Below are 18687 nucleotides of genomic sequence, written 5' to 3' on the forward strand. Positions count from 1 at the left end.
TTGTCTACCATATCTGTAAATGGACAACTTCTGCAATTGAAAGACTCCTGGCTAGCTGCACCGCCGGTGCAAGTGAGAAAAGTGATGTTGAGACAGGAAAGTCAGAGCATCTTCATTCACTGTTCACTACATCTACAGTAGTGTGGCTCTTCCTGCTCTTGGCTCATTCCAGTAGTCCGCTCTTTGCTTGTTCAGAAATATTGCACAGTTGTGTGTTGCAATCTTCGGTCCCACCAAAGCATTCCTGACTGAGGTACATAGCCATGGTTGATTATTTCCATGTAAAGTCAAATGAAGGCCATATAACACTGTGCTTGTTATCTCTGTCCTTTTCTTGGTCCATCCTTGCCCCTTTCATTATGGAGGTATACTGTATATTTAAGAGTTTGAAAACAATAAGTTCAGTTTGTCCCGCTGTTAGGTGCTCAAAAACGGTCAATCTCCTCTTTCTCCATCTGCTCATTTGTTATCATTTCTGAAGGTCTGCCGCTTTCTGTGGTAGAGTTGATGGAGATGGAGTCTGGTTCCTGTTTCTTCTCATTGTCTTCGTAGCTCAAGTTGTCATAGACCTGCTTAGCTCTGCTCCTCAGTTCAAGCTCCTGGTTGGCCTTGGCCTGATCTGCCTGCTGGAGCTGCAGAAGCACTGCCTTGTTCACACCAGGACCTGATGCATTAGAAAAAAGATTCCATTTTACAGCCATTTCTGACTAGTCCAGACTTTTATGTATCTGCCCCTCCCTCCCTCTTTCTCTCTCTCTCTCTCTCTCTCTCTCTCTCACACACACACACACACACACACACACACACACACAGACATACATACCAATGTAGCTGAGCAGCACAGGGAGGAAGACGAGTCCATGAGCCATCCCCAGCAGTGTGATGACCAGGTTTAACCGGAAGAAGAAGATCTGGATGAGCTGGGCTTTGGCGAATGCCAGCACTATGATACCTGGCAGGTTAGTCATAGCAACACCGGCAACCACCTTTAGGATACAAAGACAATACCATCAACTCAGGCAGCACTCATGGTGGATATCAAACAGTGAATATTTTGTGCATTTGTTTTTTGTTTTCTGCTTCAAAATGATTTTTGACACAGTAATAATATCTGTGTCTAGATTGCTGTATAGATCTACTGACCGCACTGCCCATGTTGACTGTAGCCTCCTTTGCCCTTTCCACATGTGTGGGCTTTGTGCTGAGGGCGAAGGATCTTGTCAGATGGGACACAAACTCAACAGAGATGCCCACCGCCTGAAGAGAATATAGAAAGAGCAAAAAAAGTTATTTTCTTTTTACACCTTCGTGTATTATAATTGAGTGAAGCAAGGAATGACCAGATAGGATCACTCTTATTATTTAGAAACAAACAAGCAACTATAATACCATGGCCCATATTTAGGGTAAAGATTTCTCCGATTTCTTTTTAACACCCAAACCTCTGTCCTTTTGGTTCAATATCAGAAAACTGCAATCGAAATATAGGATCTATAACCCAGATTAATGTCTGCAAGACTCAGGAAAAAATGTCACTTATTCTAATCATAGCCCTGCGCTTACCGTGACCAGATTGATGAGGGCCACTGCGTTGTAATCGATGCCCCAGAGTGTCATGACACCAACGGTGTCCACGATGATCATGACGATGGTGAGCAGGTTGATCAGGCCGGACAGAAGGTCCATGCCCAGCAGCAGACAGCACACCACAAAGGTCGGCAGCAGGCACACTGAGATGATGAACAGTCCCTCTGGCACAATAGTCAGGTACTGCTCATAGAATACATACGTCACCCTGGATGGCAGAGGAGGGAGACACAAGGTTCAGCAATGTTCAGAAAGGACTTAGTAGTTGGCACAACCTTTCATAGTTTTGAGGCACAGCTCAATAGAAACAGCCCAAGATGATGTGAAGAAAAGCAAAAAGAGACTGGGTGTGTGAGTACATACGTGTAGGGAAAGACCTCAAAGTCGGGCGAGGTGCCCGGTATGTCCCTCATGCCCATGGTGATGTTGTGTGCCAGCTCTCTGGCCTTCTGCAACGCTGCAGTGAACTCCTTAGAGGTGGTCAGAGGCGAATGGTAAGCCATGAACCGAGAGGCTGGGTAGCGGAGGGAGACGGGGGTCAAGTTAAGTTCAGATACTTGCACCATTTTCATCTAAAATAATATCACATCTTTGACTGTATCGATTCGGCATGATGATTTGGGCTGATTCCTTACCTATAATATCACCACTCTCATCTCTCACCACAGCCTTGTCATAGGCTCCGAGGCCACTGTTAGAAGAGAGACAATAAGAGGTGAGACAACATGGACATTTTGCTTGAATGCTGTTCTGATGTAGTGATGTTTGTTTTTGTGTGAAACTGCAGTACTCACCCTTTGGGACACTGCAGGTCAGGCCTGTTACCCAGGAAGTCAGGGAGGAAGCGGTTGAATTGGGCCTCATTGGGCCTGAGGACGCCATTAGGGGGAGTAGTCATGCACTTCCGCCCGCAAAGAATAGCAGCTGCGGAGACGTGGGAGAAGAGCTGGTGTCAACAGTCTGTGTCTTTTTTCACACAGAGAATTATGTAAAACTGTTACTGCTGCTTATAGAATGGGTGTCACAGTGGTGTGAGCTGAACAGGGTCGTGAAAACGGCATCGAAGATCGTAGGTAAGGATTTGCCGAGATTATCCGATATTTATAACGAGCGCATACTGAAGCTAGGGCTGAAGATAATAAGGGACCCCTCCCATCCAGCCAATGCTCTCTTTGCCCCCCTTCCTTCGGGAAGAAGAGTACGCAGCATCAAATGCCGAACCACTCGTCTGCGTAACAGCTCGTACCCTGAAGCAGTGAGGGCCCTTAACTCCTCCTCAGTTCAGTTCACCACCCCAACTTAATTTTACTCCCTGGTCTTTTAATGCACCAGACACTTTAATGCATTGTGCACTTTTTTTGTTGCACTAGCCGCCTGTGCCTACCCTGCACTGTACACTGTATTGCATACTGTTTTGCATTTTGCAGTTGTTTTTGATTGCATGTTCCTACTTTTTATACATTGCAGCAGATGTGTAGTTGTATTGTCTGTCTCTCATGGTCTGTTACTGTGATTGTTTTGTCTGTTGAGCATGCCAAGACAAATTCCAATCAATTTTGGTTGATATGGCAATAAAACTATTGAATCTTGAATCTTGAATCTTGTGTACTGGACATTGAAATCGACATAAAAAGTACTAAGCAGCAGTAATTCTCACATTCGTCTGCAGAGCAGAAGTTTCCAGCATTAGGACCAAGGGTGTATAGACGACAACATTTGGATCCAGGGTTCAGCCAGTCAATGAAATCATCCACCCAGGAGTTAGCAGGAACAGCCAAGTAGGATCTAAACAGGCAGAGGCAGAAATACAGTCAGAATACAGTCTCTCCATGTTGACGTGCTGATGATAAATAGCCTATAAACTGGATACAAGCTCTCCATGTTGACATGTCATAATGATAAAGAGTCTGTAAACTCTGCGTTATTTTTGTCCCACTTAAGAACTATTGCTTCACATTACTGAAGAAGTTGTTGGGTTTTCATGGGAGTTTTTCCCTTCTTCTCAGTTGAGGGCGTTGTGGAGCACTTTGAGACTGCAAACAGTGATTCACCTACACAAATAAACTTGACTTGAATTCAATTGGATTCATTCCGAGTAAGGATTTGGACTGACTCCAAACCAAACAGCCAGAATGTTTCCAACTGAAGTTAACGAGTAACTAAACCCCAAATCCAAATCTGTGTAAAGCCTGACATCTAATGATGAAAAGCGGGATATTGAAATGGTCATCTATGCTGTTGGCTGATCTTTGGTGCCAGGTGATGTCACCTTACAGCAGAATATAGCAGAATAACTACGTCTCAATTATTTCCAGTCATTACTATGTAATTATTGGCCTGTAATTTTAATGGTTACCCACTTTGATTACATTTTGGAAATTTGCTTCTCAGAATTGCTTTGCCCTTTGCTTATCAGCAAGTGATACTGGCAGCCATAAACCAGGTATTGCATTGCTGTAGGGGTGTAAAGGTACACATAACGGTACCGTACAGTACCGTATTTGTATCGAAAATAGGTACCGAATGGTGCAGCTGTACCGAATTTAGAAAGAATTCCCACACAGACATATTATGGGGTTGGTACCTGTATCAGTTCCTTTGAGGTTTGCTGGCTGTACACTAAAAATTATATTTTGTCAGATTGAGACTGACTGGGGATTTTTGTGTACCGTTAGTTACACCCCTACAGAGTTGGCATGCGTGGCCCTGAGCACTGATCCATAATCCTCCTCATCTTAAATAGTGTGTTTTTGTTGTTGTTGTTGTTGTTGTTGTTGTTGTTGTTGTTGTTGTGGTGGTGGTGAATAATAGTATAAATTCCCATTACTCACTATCCCCTTCAAGTCATCTATATAGTACTGTAAATGGTTGAGACTGAGAGATGCTAGATCATAACAAGACATTTAGCTGTGTCAGCATGATGGTTCATATAATTGGGTTGGGCTTGCATCTATGTATGCATCAAAACAACCCCTTTTCCACACTGTAAGATACAGCACTTACCAGACAGAAATGCAGTAACAAGCCCTATTCATTTGTCTGGCTTGCCTGGCTACCTTGTTTTGAGGAAGGGAAAAAAAGCCCCTTCAATTGGACAGTAGCGTTATCATTTAGAGGCAGTTTTTCCTGCTGAATGCTGTTCACGTAACTGAGTTGATCATTAACTGATCTGATTGGCCAGTATGTAAAAGGTTGCTGTGAGGATATCAGCAGGTTCAAGGATTGTGTCGGAGGGAAAGTCATGGTGTGATGTGAAGGACGACAACCACAACAGAGTTTGATTGTGTGTAGCAGTCTGTTATGAAGTGTACAGCTTGTCTCAAGTAGGGCTACATTTCGTCCTGTCCAGATTCTGCTTATGAATGTACTCACAGTTCAGGGTAGTCGGTGGCATACTGGATCTTCTGCGTGAGCGAGAACTGATCACAACCCACGCTGGAGCAGACTGCGTTCATGCCTTCCGTAGTAGTGAAGTTGAAGCCCCTTGTTGTTACGAAATACGTTGGGACCCCCACCTCAAAGTATTTGTACAGGTATGCGAAATAATCCAGCATATAGGAGCCCTGCACCAAAAACAAAAATGCTATCAGTAAGGTGACATAGACCAGTCATTTAGAGACAGGGAAGTCATGAGCAGTTTGAATCTGACACTCATACTCACTCACCCTAGGCATAGCCAGCTCCTGATCCAGACCCACGGTCACATGGAACATCAGGAACACAGAACTACATAACATGAAGATGAAGACCACCATCTGGAGAGAACACAGAGCACCGAATGATGAGAATATTCTACAAGCACCTAGTTGACATGTCTATACGTCTAGAGTAAATTCAATGGAGAACCAGTATGATTTTAGGTTTATTTCGTTGGATTTCAATGAAGTTCATGTATCATACTTTTGATTCTCACAACAATGAGCCATGCCCTTACCACTATGACCCTGGAGACAGGGTGCAGCAGGACAGGGGCGTAGTATTTCCTCATGAGGGGCAGCAGGAAGCCCTCGTTGGCCTCGTTGGGACGCTTGGTTGACACGGTCACGCAGCACAGCAGCTCGCAGCGGTTGTCATCATGTCGCCGGGCGTCCAGGGACAGCAGAGCCACGAAGGCTGTCATCTGCAGCACGAAGTCCATGAGCACAGCCAGAGCCGCGTACAGAGCAAAGGACTTCACTGCTGGCATGGTGGACAGACCCCCTGGGGTAGCAGTGCATAGACATGGTTAGAGTTGAACAAAAACATGATCCTTTCATCCCAATTGTTATATTATTGGTTGAAACAGGGTGTGTAAGCTGTCATATTTATTATGGTCTGTCTCTTTAACATCTAGCATCCATGCTCTTCATGAGATGTCCTGAATCACCCACATCACTCCTGCACCTCAATAGATACAGTCGGTCTGTGTGGGAACGCCCACAAAATGTTACTACAGCTGGTGCGCAAGACTAGACGGTGGGGGGACAAAAACATATATCTCAATGGGCTGACTCAGCAAAGGACGGTGCTGTGGCTCTACACTACAGGATTGGGGATTCAACAGCAGGTACATAGACGTCTGTTCAGATGTGCGTTTACTGCGGCGGTTGAATCCCCGATCCTGTCTGCCTGGGCTGGGCTAGCAGCTAAATGCTAACTATGCTGAATAGGGAGAACGGGATGATTTCCCCCATGCTGTCCCATTGACCACGCGTCATATGACGAGACACCGCCTGAATGTATTGTGTGTACAGAATTGATTGGATGGGATGGAATGACGCCAGGGAATAGATAGACAATAGTGTTTGCCACCATGTGTTCCCTATTGCACTCATTGTTCATTGTTATTAGTGAGGTTTATCATTGTTTAAAAATGTTATGTTCTGTATGCCAACATTCTTACCAAGGAAGAAGCAGACAGACTCTGACATACTGCACAGGAGCATGCTGGGAGCTACGTCTCCAAGGACGCGACCGATCTGCTCCTCTCTTCTCTCACCGGGCCTCCGTGCATCTCTCTGTAAGTAAAAGCACATGTAACACTCTTTTAGTCATAGAAAATGACACATTTATCTTGCAAATTGACCAAAACAATGCCCCTCACACACACACACACACACACACACACACACACACACCTGGTACTCCAGCACGAAGATGAAGATGTTGTCCGCTCCGACAGCTAGCACCAGGAAGGGGACGACCTGCAGGATGACCAGCGATGAGGGGATGCCGATCCAGGCATAGAAGCCCATGGAGGCCAGGACAGAACAGCCGACCACCAGGATCCCACCCAGACCCACCAGGAACTTAGAGTCCACCTGCAGAGATAAGGGCCCGTTATGTATATTCATTCATTTTTGGCTGACATTTTTCCTTATCTATTGCTTACACATCATGTTGTATTGTATAAGTACAAGGGCAGTAAAAGCAGGTGTTTTTTATAAAGCTGACATAGGCATACTATCTACTCTCTTATCATATACGTGATAAGTACTATCAGTCTTATCCTCGCCCATACATATTACATATTATTACATGTAGTATGTAATATGTATGGGTGAGGATGTCACATACACAGGAACATATTGTATACCAGTGTGTTTATAGTAGGTAGCCTACTGTATGTTGCTATAGCAGTGGTTCTCAAAGTGGGGTCCTTGAGGGGGTTTATTTTCACTAGAATTCCAACCATAAGTAACACAATGAAAGAAGGTATGATTATTTTAGGTTTCATACACTTTCTGTAATAAAACATTTAAAAGTGTGATGACCCTCCCACTCTCCTGCTGGCCCTGTCTTGCAGGTGCCTGGTGTTGGGGTCATTAGGCTGATTGATGGGGAGGGGGGCCCTGGGACAAAATCTGATCAAATGGTGGTCCGTGGTCTAATTTGTGTCAGTTTAGGGGTCCTCAATCTGGGAATCCATCAGTTGAAAATAAATAAATACCGTATTAGATTAAAGGGTCCTTGACAGTCAAGGACCCTTTACTCTAATACGGTGACATGAAAATGTTTGAGAACCACTGCCCTATAGGCTGAAGGTAAGTCTTCTTAAGTGCGTCTCACATCCAGGTTAAGTAACAACAGCTTAAATGCGGAGGCCTGTGAAATAAGGGATAGTAGTCAAGTTAAGACCATGGAGTCTTACCAGTATGCGTTTCCAAGAAGAGTACTCTCCCAGGGCCACGGCAATGTAAATAAAGACCACCGCATAGCTGATCATGAAGATGGGGATATCCTCGGCTGTTGTCCTGTTAATCTCATCCTCCAGAGACCTCTGTGGACAGAGAGAGAGGACAGAGAGAGAGGGGGAGAGATGGGTAAAATGAGTAATGAGTTAGTAATTGAGGAAAGAAGAGAGGGAGGGGGAGAGAGGTGGATTGGAAATTGGACAATTTTTACAACTCAAAACACCTTTGGAAATGCAGAAGCAGCAGATCTTTATCAGTGTGGTTATTGTTTAGTAACAGTTACAGCCAATAGGTTCGCTGTCCAGCCATCCCATCTCCACTGAAATCTATTTCTGATAAGTCTGATCAATTTCTTATCAGGTGACACCAGAGTCGAATCTAATTGTCTGCGTTTTTCATTAGCGGTATGCAACAGATAAATTATGCGATTACGTAATATTTACAGTACCTCTGCCATGTATGCAAATGTAAAGTTGGTGTTAGGGTCTTTCTGGTACTCTTGGACGATATCCAGGAACATTTTCTCCCACTGCAGCACCACTTTGAACTTGACGTTGTCGCGAGCGTAGTTGTTGAGGGAGAAGGTGAGGATGAGAGCCTCAGCATTGGTGTAGTCCTCATCTGAGACAGGTGAGCAATGTGGGAGCATGTGTCAATGTTGTTTAGTAAGCCTTGTTGTGTGTAGTGTGCTGATGGGTGGATAATGTGAATACAGTGATGGTACTGAAAGTCACTCACTCTCATAACCTCCCACAGCCAGAAAGGGGAAGACTGGAGCTCCATAGTCAGCCATGCAGCTCATACCTAAATCAGTGATGTCTTTGAAAGACAAGGGGGAGCTGGAGAAGAGATGGGGGTAGAGTGATTTCAAGATGTGTTTGCAGTCACACAGTCATTTCTTCCACTTCATTTTGATCAAAAGAATTGGTCAACCATTGTATTTCCTCCTTACTTGACGCAGTAGATGAAGTGGTCTCTCCAGTCCACCTCTTGGGTCACTCCTAACTCTGTCATGTTGACCTTTTGGTTGAGGTTGTCCACGCTGTTCTGGAAGTACTGGGGCAGGCTGTTGACTGCACAGTCCGTCGGGGAGTTGTTGGTTGGGTTAAGCGGGGCGAAACACACATCCTTCAGACTCGCTGTGCGGTTCAGATCATCAGACCAGAACTTTATGTCCTATGAATAGATGTAGGATAGTGGAGGCAGCAATGCATCAAACTTTTGAATGGCTTTTGATGTTTCCAATTAGATCAAATCTTACTCTGATATAATACACGATACAAATACATACTGGCAACACGCAACTCTGGTTATACGGTCTTTACCTGTATCCGTTTCTGGAGCTCCAGCAGCTCAATAATGAGATCTTTGGAGACAATGCCACTGAAGTTCTGCTGTCCAAACAACAAAGAGTTATAGATGTGACCTTTTCTGCCCGGCGCTGTCAAGATCAGCTGGTTGGTTCTGAAGAACGGGTCAAAGTATTTGTCGTGGAGGTCCTTCTCCCTGCGGGCACGGCTGTTGGGAGCAGACCACAGCTGGACGGGGTCGGTGGTGAGCTCAATATGCATAAGGCCAGTAGCGAAGGCAGCCACAACTATGGCAGATAGCAGAAGCACCTTGAATGAAGATGGACAATGAACAAATGAGGCGGTTCATGACAAGAAACCACACATTGACAACCAGTTTCTATTTCAATCACGGTGCTAATGTCAAAACAACTGTGGAATTATTTAATAATGCCTGCATGTAGTACAGTATATCCCACTGGCCAATTTAAAACCTTGAGAAACCAACCTTGAGGGGATGTGAGGCCATGAAAGTTCCCCATGTCCGAAACATAGAGCCCAGGAACTCTTGAGCGGCCAGGCTGTTCCTGTCAGCAAACGTCACCTCGGACGGATCGATGAGCTTCTGTGGGACAACGTTGGCATTCTGGTCCTTGCCTTTCCCCTTTCCTCTTCCTTTCTCTGCATCCTTCCTTCCTTTCTTCAACAAGAAAGAGACAGACAGGTACAGCAGGAAGGAGAGTAGCAGGAGACCGAGTAAACTGCTAGCAACCACCAGGAAGCCGTCTGTGCCCATCAGTATGAAGGGTCCTGCGGGCTGCGGAGGATTGGGCATAGCCGGGCAGGACTCCTGGCAGTCCTGGCAGGAGCAGACCAGTCCTCCAGAGGGCGTCGTCTCGTTGCACTTCAGGGCACGCCCGTTGTAGGGCACCACACCCTCTGGCAATCCCTCTGTGACTCCCTCCGGTATGAGCCTGAAATCGATGTCCAGTGGGGCCAAGCCGTTGCTGGAGTCTCCCTGGAAGTCGTACCAGCGCTGCGCGGTACACAGCTTGGCACCATAGCGGCCACACATAGTGGCGATGGCGAAGCCTCCCGCGGCGGGGATCCTGACGCTCTTACATGACTGGAACGAGCCCTCCGCAAAGGGGGTGGAGAGGAATGCCTCGTAGCCGACCACGACCTCCCTCTCCTTGCCCAAGTAGGTGACGTTCATGGTCTTTGTGATTTTGATTGTCTGGGTCTGGTTGGGGCTGCAGGTGTTGATGCAGTGCAGGTGGGCAAAGTTGTCGGCGCAGGACGGGCAGCGGATCAGCACGGCCTTGGACAGGGTCAGACTCAGTTCCAGGGACCTGAGCTGATTTAATGAGCAGCAGGCAAAGGTGTTGTTCTCTCCTTGGTCCAGCATGGGGCACACCTGCAGCAAGAACAAGGTGCTATGCTGTGACTCAACTGCCTCAGAAACCAGCCTCACTTCTCGATGTGTCCACAATCTCCTCCCTGCTTTCACTCAACATTTTTATTATTAAATGTCCTCCTGTTTCCCCTTCAATCTTCAGCCATACAGTAAGTATAGGGTTATTTGTTATGTGCTTATACTAGGGGTGTCAAAGAGATGGCCCGAGGGCCAGAATTGACCCGCCAGAGGGTCCAATCTGACCCACAGGCTGACTTTGCAAAGTGTGAAAATTTCACTGAGAAGTCCTTCAATCCAATGTGATGCACTTGGCAGGTTTCAGGAGCATGTGAAATATTAAGTAGAATATTTATGTTTTCTGTATTCATCATAAATGCTAAACTATTTTCAGCAGGCTTGAATATAGAGAATCAGACAGTTGCCGTCAATTGTAATGCACAGTTACAGACAGTAGATTTTATCATTTGTTTGATAGGCCAATATGGTAGCTGAGATAACATATGTAAAAAATAGTAATAATAATAATAATAATAATAATAATAATAATAATAATAATAATAATAATAATAATAAAAGTAATAATAATAATAATAATAATACAAATCTTAAAATGTGCCTGTAATTTTTCACACTAAAATAAACTGGAAAATGTGTTATAGGTTACACAAATTTATTTAGCTATAAATTACTTTGCATTCAACTATCTTACAAACTCCACTCTTGGTTAGGAGGAAATGTTAGGATACAAAAATACAATAGGTTTAGGTTATTTGATTTTCTTTGTCTGGCCTACTTGAGACCCATAAACTAAAATCAGTTTGACACCCCAGGCCTATACATCCATCCCCATCCTTTAGTGTGCCCTATCTATCCTCTGCCTCTTTTCTACTTCCAGCAAAAAAACACCACGCAGATCTACTGACCTCTTGGAGTCTCTTGTAGTGTTCTCCGGTGAGGTATCGGGCTGGGCTGTAGTTGACACAGGGGACGATAGCAGGAATGAGCTGGTCTCCCAGCGCGGGGTTCTTCCCACACTCCTCATAGAAGCCACAGTAGCCCGGCTCATGTTGGGCCTCAGACAGGACCTGGGTGGGAGATAGAGAAACACTATCACATAGGGAAAATTGTAGAATCACATTAGGGAAAACTGTAATGAAAGGGAACACTTTTCTCATTTGAAATAAAGAAGCTTATATATATATATATATATATATATATATATATATATATATATATATATATATATATATATATATATATATATATATAATGCTTTATTATTTTCTGGTTCCACAATCACATAGGGAAAATTGTAGAATCACATTAGGGAAAACTGTAATGAAAGGGAACACTTTTCTCATTTGAAATAAAGAAGCTTATATATATATATATATATATATATATATATATATATATATATATATATATATATATATATATATATATATATATATATATATATATATATATATATATATAATGCTTTATTATTTTCTGGTTCCACAATCTCTGAATAATGTCCTAACTGTTAATTTCTTAGGGCGTTTCCTGGAAAGAAGCATGACATTTTGTAGTAGTTATAGAAAATGTAAGCAGTGTGGTCGAGTCGATAAGATACTGGAAAGAAGATTCCTGGAAAGAACTGCAGGACTATTAACTATTTCTTATAAAAAATTGGGAGAGTCAGAAGTTGTTATTCATATTATATAACATAGTTATTTGTTGAATTCTTAATTAGTTGAACTCTTTATTTATTTTAGTTACTTTCTATTCTAACTTACCAACTGCCATTAAACTCTCTATTTTCTTTTTGAGTACATAATTTCATCTTTCCAAGAAACTTCCCAAGAAATTAACAGTTCCTTTCTAGGAAATGATTGGGAAATTGGGAAACCTTTTTTGTATTTCAATCGTGACAAGTGTTACATTCTCATCAGAGGGTTGAGAAAATGCTCCTAACTCTTGGGCTTATGAAACCAAAAGAAAATCCACAGGATAAAATCAAAAATGTGCTGTAATTGAGCAACATTTTGAACAATCAAGTTTTCTCAATTTCAATCAAATCGGCAACAGGGTTATGTTCCAAAAAATAATAATCTGAAGCCGTTATTCATAAAATGCCTTATCAATGCCATCATATCCTTAAAACTGTACTGTGTCCTGCCATATAAACAAGTTACCTTAACCTTGTAGAGACAATAAAATGGAGAGATATACTGTCTGTTCAAGGTTGGAATAAAATCACAGTCCACCTCTGGGAACAATTGCCAGATTATTGCTATTTGTAGTAAACAAAACATTGGAAATACACATCAATAAAACAAGGTCTTACAAAGTGACTTTCCAGTTTCCAGATAGTCACACCTTTATCAAGAGCAGAGTTGAAGATAGTTGAATGGAATTCTTACCCAGGGCAATAATCAATTCAAGGTTCAATTACTTTATCTCTCTTTTTTCACTCGTTTGACATGAACCAAAATTGGCAGAAATGTTCCTGGACCCTGACCAGTGAGTAAACTTTATCATCACTCACTACAAAGAACGAAAACAGTGGCTCGCCTGCACAGCCCATGTAGTCCGGAGGAAAGACAGTCAGTAGTCACATTCTCCAGAGATATTATAAACTGGTAATACTGGAAGAAGATGAGAGTGGTCGTAATCCACTGTGAGGTTATTACACTGTCTATGTTCTTGAGTGTTAAAAGCAGCATATTCATATATTAGAGTACACCACTGACCACAGCACTGCACCCCTAACAAAGAAATATTGTTGATTGAGACGGACCAACTTACCAGACAAGCCAGAAGACAGATCAAGGAAGTGACACGGGTCATTGTTACATTCCAGAGCAGCATCCAAAAGAGTCCGGATTCTCAAATATAGAAAAAATGGAGTGTATATGAGTTGTCCTGTGTCAGTCCTCCTCTCTCTTCTACCGTCTATCTGTCTGTCTGTCTGTCTGAGCTGAGGGCCCGGGGGTTGGCGAGGGAGAGACATCATAACATGGCCACCACTCCTGTGATGTCACACCTGGCTTATCTGGCCTGATGCAGTGAGTGCCAATCACAGCCATGGGCGATCATTTCCTCTGTCTGATCATTAACATGGGAGGGACGATGATGATACCGTTGCTGTGGAGATCCAAAGCAACTGGGAGAAACTATGGAGATTCCAAAAATAACAGATCAATGTTTCAGTTTCGAGCTTTATAAAAATCTCTGCAAATAACCTTACTGCCTGAAATAAACGCCAGTACAATATCGGTGTGCTGTGTGCTCATTCAGTTCACTGAACTGTATTGCTTTGAGGTGCAGTATCTCAGTTGGTTCCACCTCAAGTTCAGCATTACTAATGGTTTACTACCACATCCAGTAAGTCTATATTGGTTGATCAGAATCAATTCAGACAAGCACCTCCTTATTGTGGTGAGGGATAATTCAATGTGTACCTAATGCTGCTGAGTACAGTGGGCTACAATATTCAAGAATGTCAGTTATCAGGGCCTTTTGGACAGCTCCGTGTTACTCTTTCAACTGTAGACCATCATCTGAGTGACCCTGAGGAAGGCCATCTGTTGCATACTGGGTGGAGAGAGAGGAGGGACGGCCAGCCAGCACTTCAATCAACGAGCGTTGGTCCTGAAGTCCTTGACACACTTAAGCCCAATTTACTCTTGGCTTACCCACATGCAATAATCATGATGTTGTGATATGGAGAGAGAGAGAGAGAGAGAGAGAGAGATTCTGCTGTATAGCTTTAAATACCTCTAATACGAACAAAATCAGTGTTTACACAAGTTCCAAGTTTATTTGTATTTGTATATATAATTTTTAACTACAGAGTCTACTTTGTATTTTCATTCATCCATACCCTTACTTGTATATATTTCGTTCAACAACCATCAAGCACAATTTTCTCTTTGCACCTTTTAAGTTAATGTTTATACTCTTATGTACAGCTGTTTACACACTTTAGAGATCTTCTATTGTATGCCCATGCTTAAGTTAACTACGCTTATGTATATTATATTTGAGTGCAATGTTACACTTCTTTATTCTCCTATCTCTTTAACTGTACGCACATTTTTGCTTTTGTTTTTGTTTTCATTTTACACTTGCTTTGGCAATGTATACCTATGTTTCTCATGCCAATAAAGCCCCTTTGAATTGAATTGAGAGAGAGAGAGAGATCCGTCCCTGACACACACATTGCAAGTACAGCTGTTAGCCTGTTTGAACAAGACACATCCATTGATTTTTCTTTCTGACAATAGCATCAGTCCTATAAGCAGCTGATGATACATTTGAAAGTGGTTAGTTACTATCTGTGAAAATGGTGAAGAGTGTGAAAACTCCTGAAAGCCCCTCATATTAAGTGGGAAATAACAATGTTTCATGATCTTTGTCATGTTTTTGTATAAAAGTGTAGCTCGTATCAAACCTAGTGATAGCGTAAAGACAGCAGCAGTCGGCCACACCAAGACAGCATTACAAAAGAATATTTCCATGTTCACATCCTTCAAACTGGGATTATCTGTATAACTAACATTGCCTATGGCGCTATTATCACATGTCAAGGTCAAAGGCAAGATAAAATGGACAGCCTCCATGGTGATGCAGTAAGGATATCAGAGCTATGGCAGCTAAGGTTCTTAAGCATTCAAATGTGTGATAAACAGAGATTGAAAAAGTGATAAGACACAGTGTAGATATGGTGATGTTCTTTGTTCTTTCACACGAAGTCAATCATGACAAGACAGATAATTTTCTAACAGCCAGCGCATCAAAAAGTGCACATTGGAGTGCAGCTCTATGGAGGCAAAAGGTAGAATCATAGCATTGTATAATTTATCAGTGGGTCTATCTGTTTATCTGTTTGCATTTATTCCCTGCTATATTCCCATCATATCTCATCATCTGCATATAACCTTGAATGGAGTATGGTGTACTGGCATAAATGCTTTATGGGGACCTATCTCCACACACGAAAGGGAATCTGCCTATTCATTTTTCAATTAGCCTGATTTCAGGAAGTACTGGTTTTGATTATTGCTGAAAGAAATCACGCTAAAGTCTTTATGAATGAAATCGCTTCAAGATATTTTCAAAAAACACATTCACCCACTTTGGTTTTAAGAAGGATCGACTGCCACACAGATGTTAGCCTAGGTAAACCCAGCCCCCACGTGACCTGCTCTCTCAGTCCCAGTCATAGTGACTGAGAACAGGTCTGAGAGCAGGTCACGTGGGGGATGGGTTTACCCAGGCTACACAGATGTCAGATGTCACTTGACCATGTATGGTATATGGTTTGGCAACTGCTGTCTTTGCAGTATTTCTCACTGCATCTTTCTTGCTAAAAATGGCGACCAGTATATTATGTTCATGGCACCAATCATTTAAACTGTTTTTGTTGTTGTTTCATAAAACACTATGTTGGAATTGAATGGTCACTTCCCTTGTGAAAAGGAATTATCCTATACAAAATAAACACTGAATGGGCGCGTGTATCTTTTAATAAAGGAGAAAGGGAGGTAATGTTGTACTTCAATAAACCTATAATGTTTTGATAATTAACGAGCAAACATTTGCTCATCATAATGTTATGGGCACAGAACCTGCTGAGCATTTTCCCTTGGCAAACAGCATGAAGTGTATACACACACATGAAGATCAGGATAGAGAGAAATAGGGTGCTATTGGAAATCTCTGTTCTCCTGCCATCTAGCCACCAAATTGTTAAAAGTATTCAGTATCTCCCACATCTTCACATCCAGATATTGTTTTGCTGGGCCCCTCGTTACAATCAAGTCCTTATCAATCTTTTTTTATGGAGCCATTCTGTAGGTTGGTGGAGCCTGCTGATTATCTGTCTGCACATGTGCTGGACTCCCACACAGGTGCCTGTGAAAGCACTCGCCTATCAGCTGACAGCCGCGAGGATAGAAAACCTTTGTGCGATGAAGATAGGAGGATCCCTCAACTATCTGCACTGGGGTCTTTACATTTTTTTCTCATTGAGAAAGACGCAGAAATGCTTAAACACACTTTTATCACGGGCAGACTGGCCTACTTTTAACTCTCTTTTTACTGGGCTACCAAAGAAATCCATATGCGAATTAGAAATAATTCAGAATGCTGCTGCAGAAAATTCCAATAAAACGAAATTTAACACATTTCTCCATTACTGGCAACACTGGTGGTGAGCTATGTCGAGTTTATGTTAAAGCCTTTTTAATTGTCTATAAATCACTAAATGGCCAAGCACCTTCATACATTTCATTATTATGTTATTGTATGTTATATGTCCCTGCTCAAACACAGAGGTCCCCCACTGCTATCATGAGTAGGGGTACCAAAGGTTTTACACAGGAGCACTGGTGAATACCAGTTACCCTGGCCTATACCTGGCTGGACTATACCTGGCTGGGGCCAAATGTATAAACCATGTGTACACACAAAAAGTGTGCTACACCACTTTCCACACAAGTTTCCCAATTTATACAAATCCACAGGCCGTGAGAATGTGCGTCCTGGTACACATCTCTCACACCATGCATACTGCACGCAGTCTTGAGTCCCACTAGTGTGGTGTGGCAAAAAAGGATCATGTTAGTGTGAATTTGGGTGACATTTTATTTAGAGCTACAGATTTCTACACCCAAAATATACAGTTTTATACATTTGCTGGACTCTGGAAAAACACAGGATCCTGTGTTCTTGCTAATAGCAGTAAGCTCTGTGGGGATTTCTAATTAAAATGTTAAGACATAACCAATGACTTATTTATTTAGGGTTATGTACATAGTATTTTGTTTGATGTTTTCTCATCATTTTTTTACTTAATAACCTGTTTTACTCATATTTTGCACCACCCATTTGACTACTTGTTTAACTTCCTAATTAAGGTGCTATACAAATAGTTTATTATTATTATTCTCACATCAGCAGGGATGACAAATAATCTAGCTGTTAGCAGATCAGCAGGAGACTTTGGAATACTTGTTTTTACATTTTCTGATTATACTACTATTACTTCACTGACTAGGCCTTTGTCTCAACAAACGTTTATGTAGAAAGTTTAAAGTTGGTTTCCAGCAAGTAGATTTTAAGTAGAGATTAAGAGAAGTATCTCTAGCAACCAAACACACCACTACTCTTAGGCCCAGGTGCCTTGTGTAATTACACCATTTCAGACTATTTCCATGGATGCTGTTGTTTAGGTGGTCTGCCTCTATTTGGGTTTCATCCTGACAGGTCACTAGATGAGAGGGTTGTTCTTGAAACTCAAACTGCAGAGCAGTTACATTACAGACTGCTGACATGGCATGGAGGACTAGGAGGTTTGTGTTGCACGACTGAAGTGGCAGGAAAGTGGAGTTTGACACAGAGGTCAGTAAAATAAGTGTCAGCCAGTTACTTGAAATTAGATCTGGTTTACTTCTGGTTCTGGGTGATGATCGACAACTTTCCTCGCCTCTATCTGAATTGCCTTGATGCAGTAAGCCCATCCACCTGCTGCTCTAAGGAGGCTAAAACACTCCGTTTTCTAAGTACTATTTGATGCAGGTTTGACCAATATCATCCTGTCAGAGACCCTACTGAAATATATGACTATGTGATTATGAATACCAGCAGGCAAGAGACAGTAATGCTGTAATGATTACCCCTGCAGTATTAATCACACCAGCCATTACTTCCTCTTCCTGACCATCAGACAGCCTGCTCCCTCCCTGTGAGTCAGTGACAGTTTCATATTTGTCTTGGAACGTCACGACACACCATCGCTGTCACCGTTTGTTTTCTCGTTAAGACACTGAATCATGTCTGCTGTCCCCATGTAGGTGTCATTGCCCTCAGTGTGTGGGCAGCACTGACTGGATTGCACCTCGCCACTTTTGTGTGTGGTTGTCCTCAGATTGCTCTTTGGCCCTGGGAAACCTGGCAGGTACATTACAAACAAACAACGGTCTCATATAGCAGTGGTTCTCAAAATTCTTCATGTCAAGAACCGCTAAAACCCATGACCAAAATAGTCATACAATGTCAGTTACTTATGGATGGAATATAGCTCAAATCAATTATTCCCCTTTTTGCTGGGGATGCCCTGTGACCTCTTTATGGACATTTGGGGGTCCCTGGGCCCGCTTTGAGAACCACTGTGATATAGGACACCATGTAGCTATAAAAGTGTAATGTTAGTATGATGTATATAATTTAA

General features: G+C 42.6%; 1 protein-coding gene across 1 annotated transcript; it reads right to left on the reverse strand.

Moving 5' to 3' along the window:
* Positions 1-425: 425 nt before the first annotated feature.
* npc1l1 (NPC1-like 1) lies at positions 426-13301 on the reverse strand (the record flags this gene model as incomplete). The annotated part of the gene is made up of 21 exons (XM_083645342.1): positions 426-664; positions 824-986; positions 1144-1257; positions 1564-1795; positions 1951-2101; positions 2223-2278; positions 2382-2511; positions 3245-3372; positions 4960-5150; positions 5253-5342; positions 5522-5787; positions 6470-6584; positions 6705-6887; positions 7718-7846; positions 8209-8381; positions 8499-8599; positions 8713-8936; positions 9086-9379; positions 9558-10466; positions 11390-11551; positions 13260-13301. The coding sequence occupies 21 exons, from the start codon at positions 13299-13301 to the stop codon at positions 426-428; spliced, it is 4092 nt and encodes a 1363-aa protein (XP_083501468.1).
* Positions 13302-18687: the final 5386 nt, after the last annotated feature.

This window comes from Poromitra crassiceps (assembly GCF_964638095.1).
Source record: "Poromitra crassiceps genome assembly, chromosome: 10".
Taxonomy (NCBI): Eukaryota; Metazoa; Chordata; class Actinopteri; order Beryciformes; family Melamphaidae; genus Poromitra; species Poromitra crassiceps.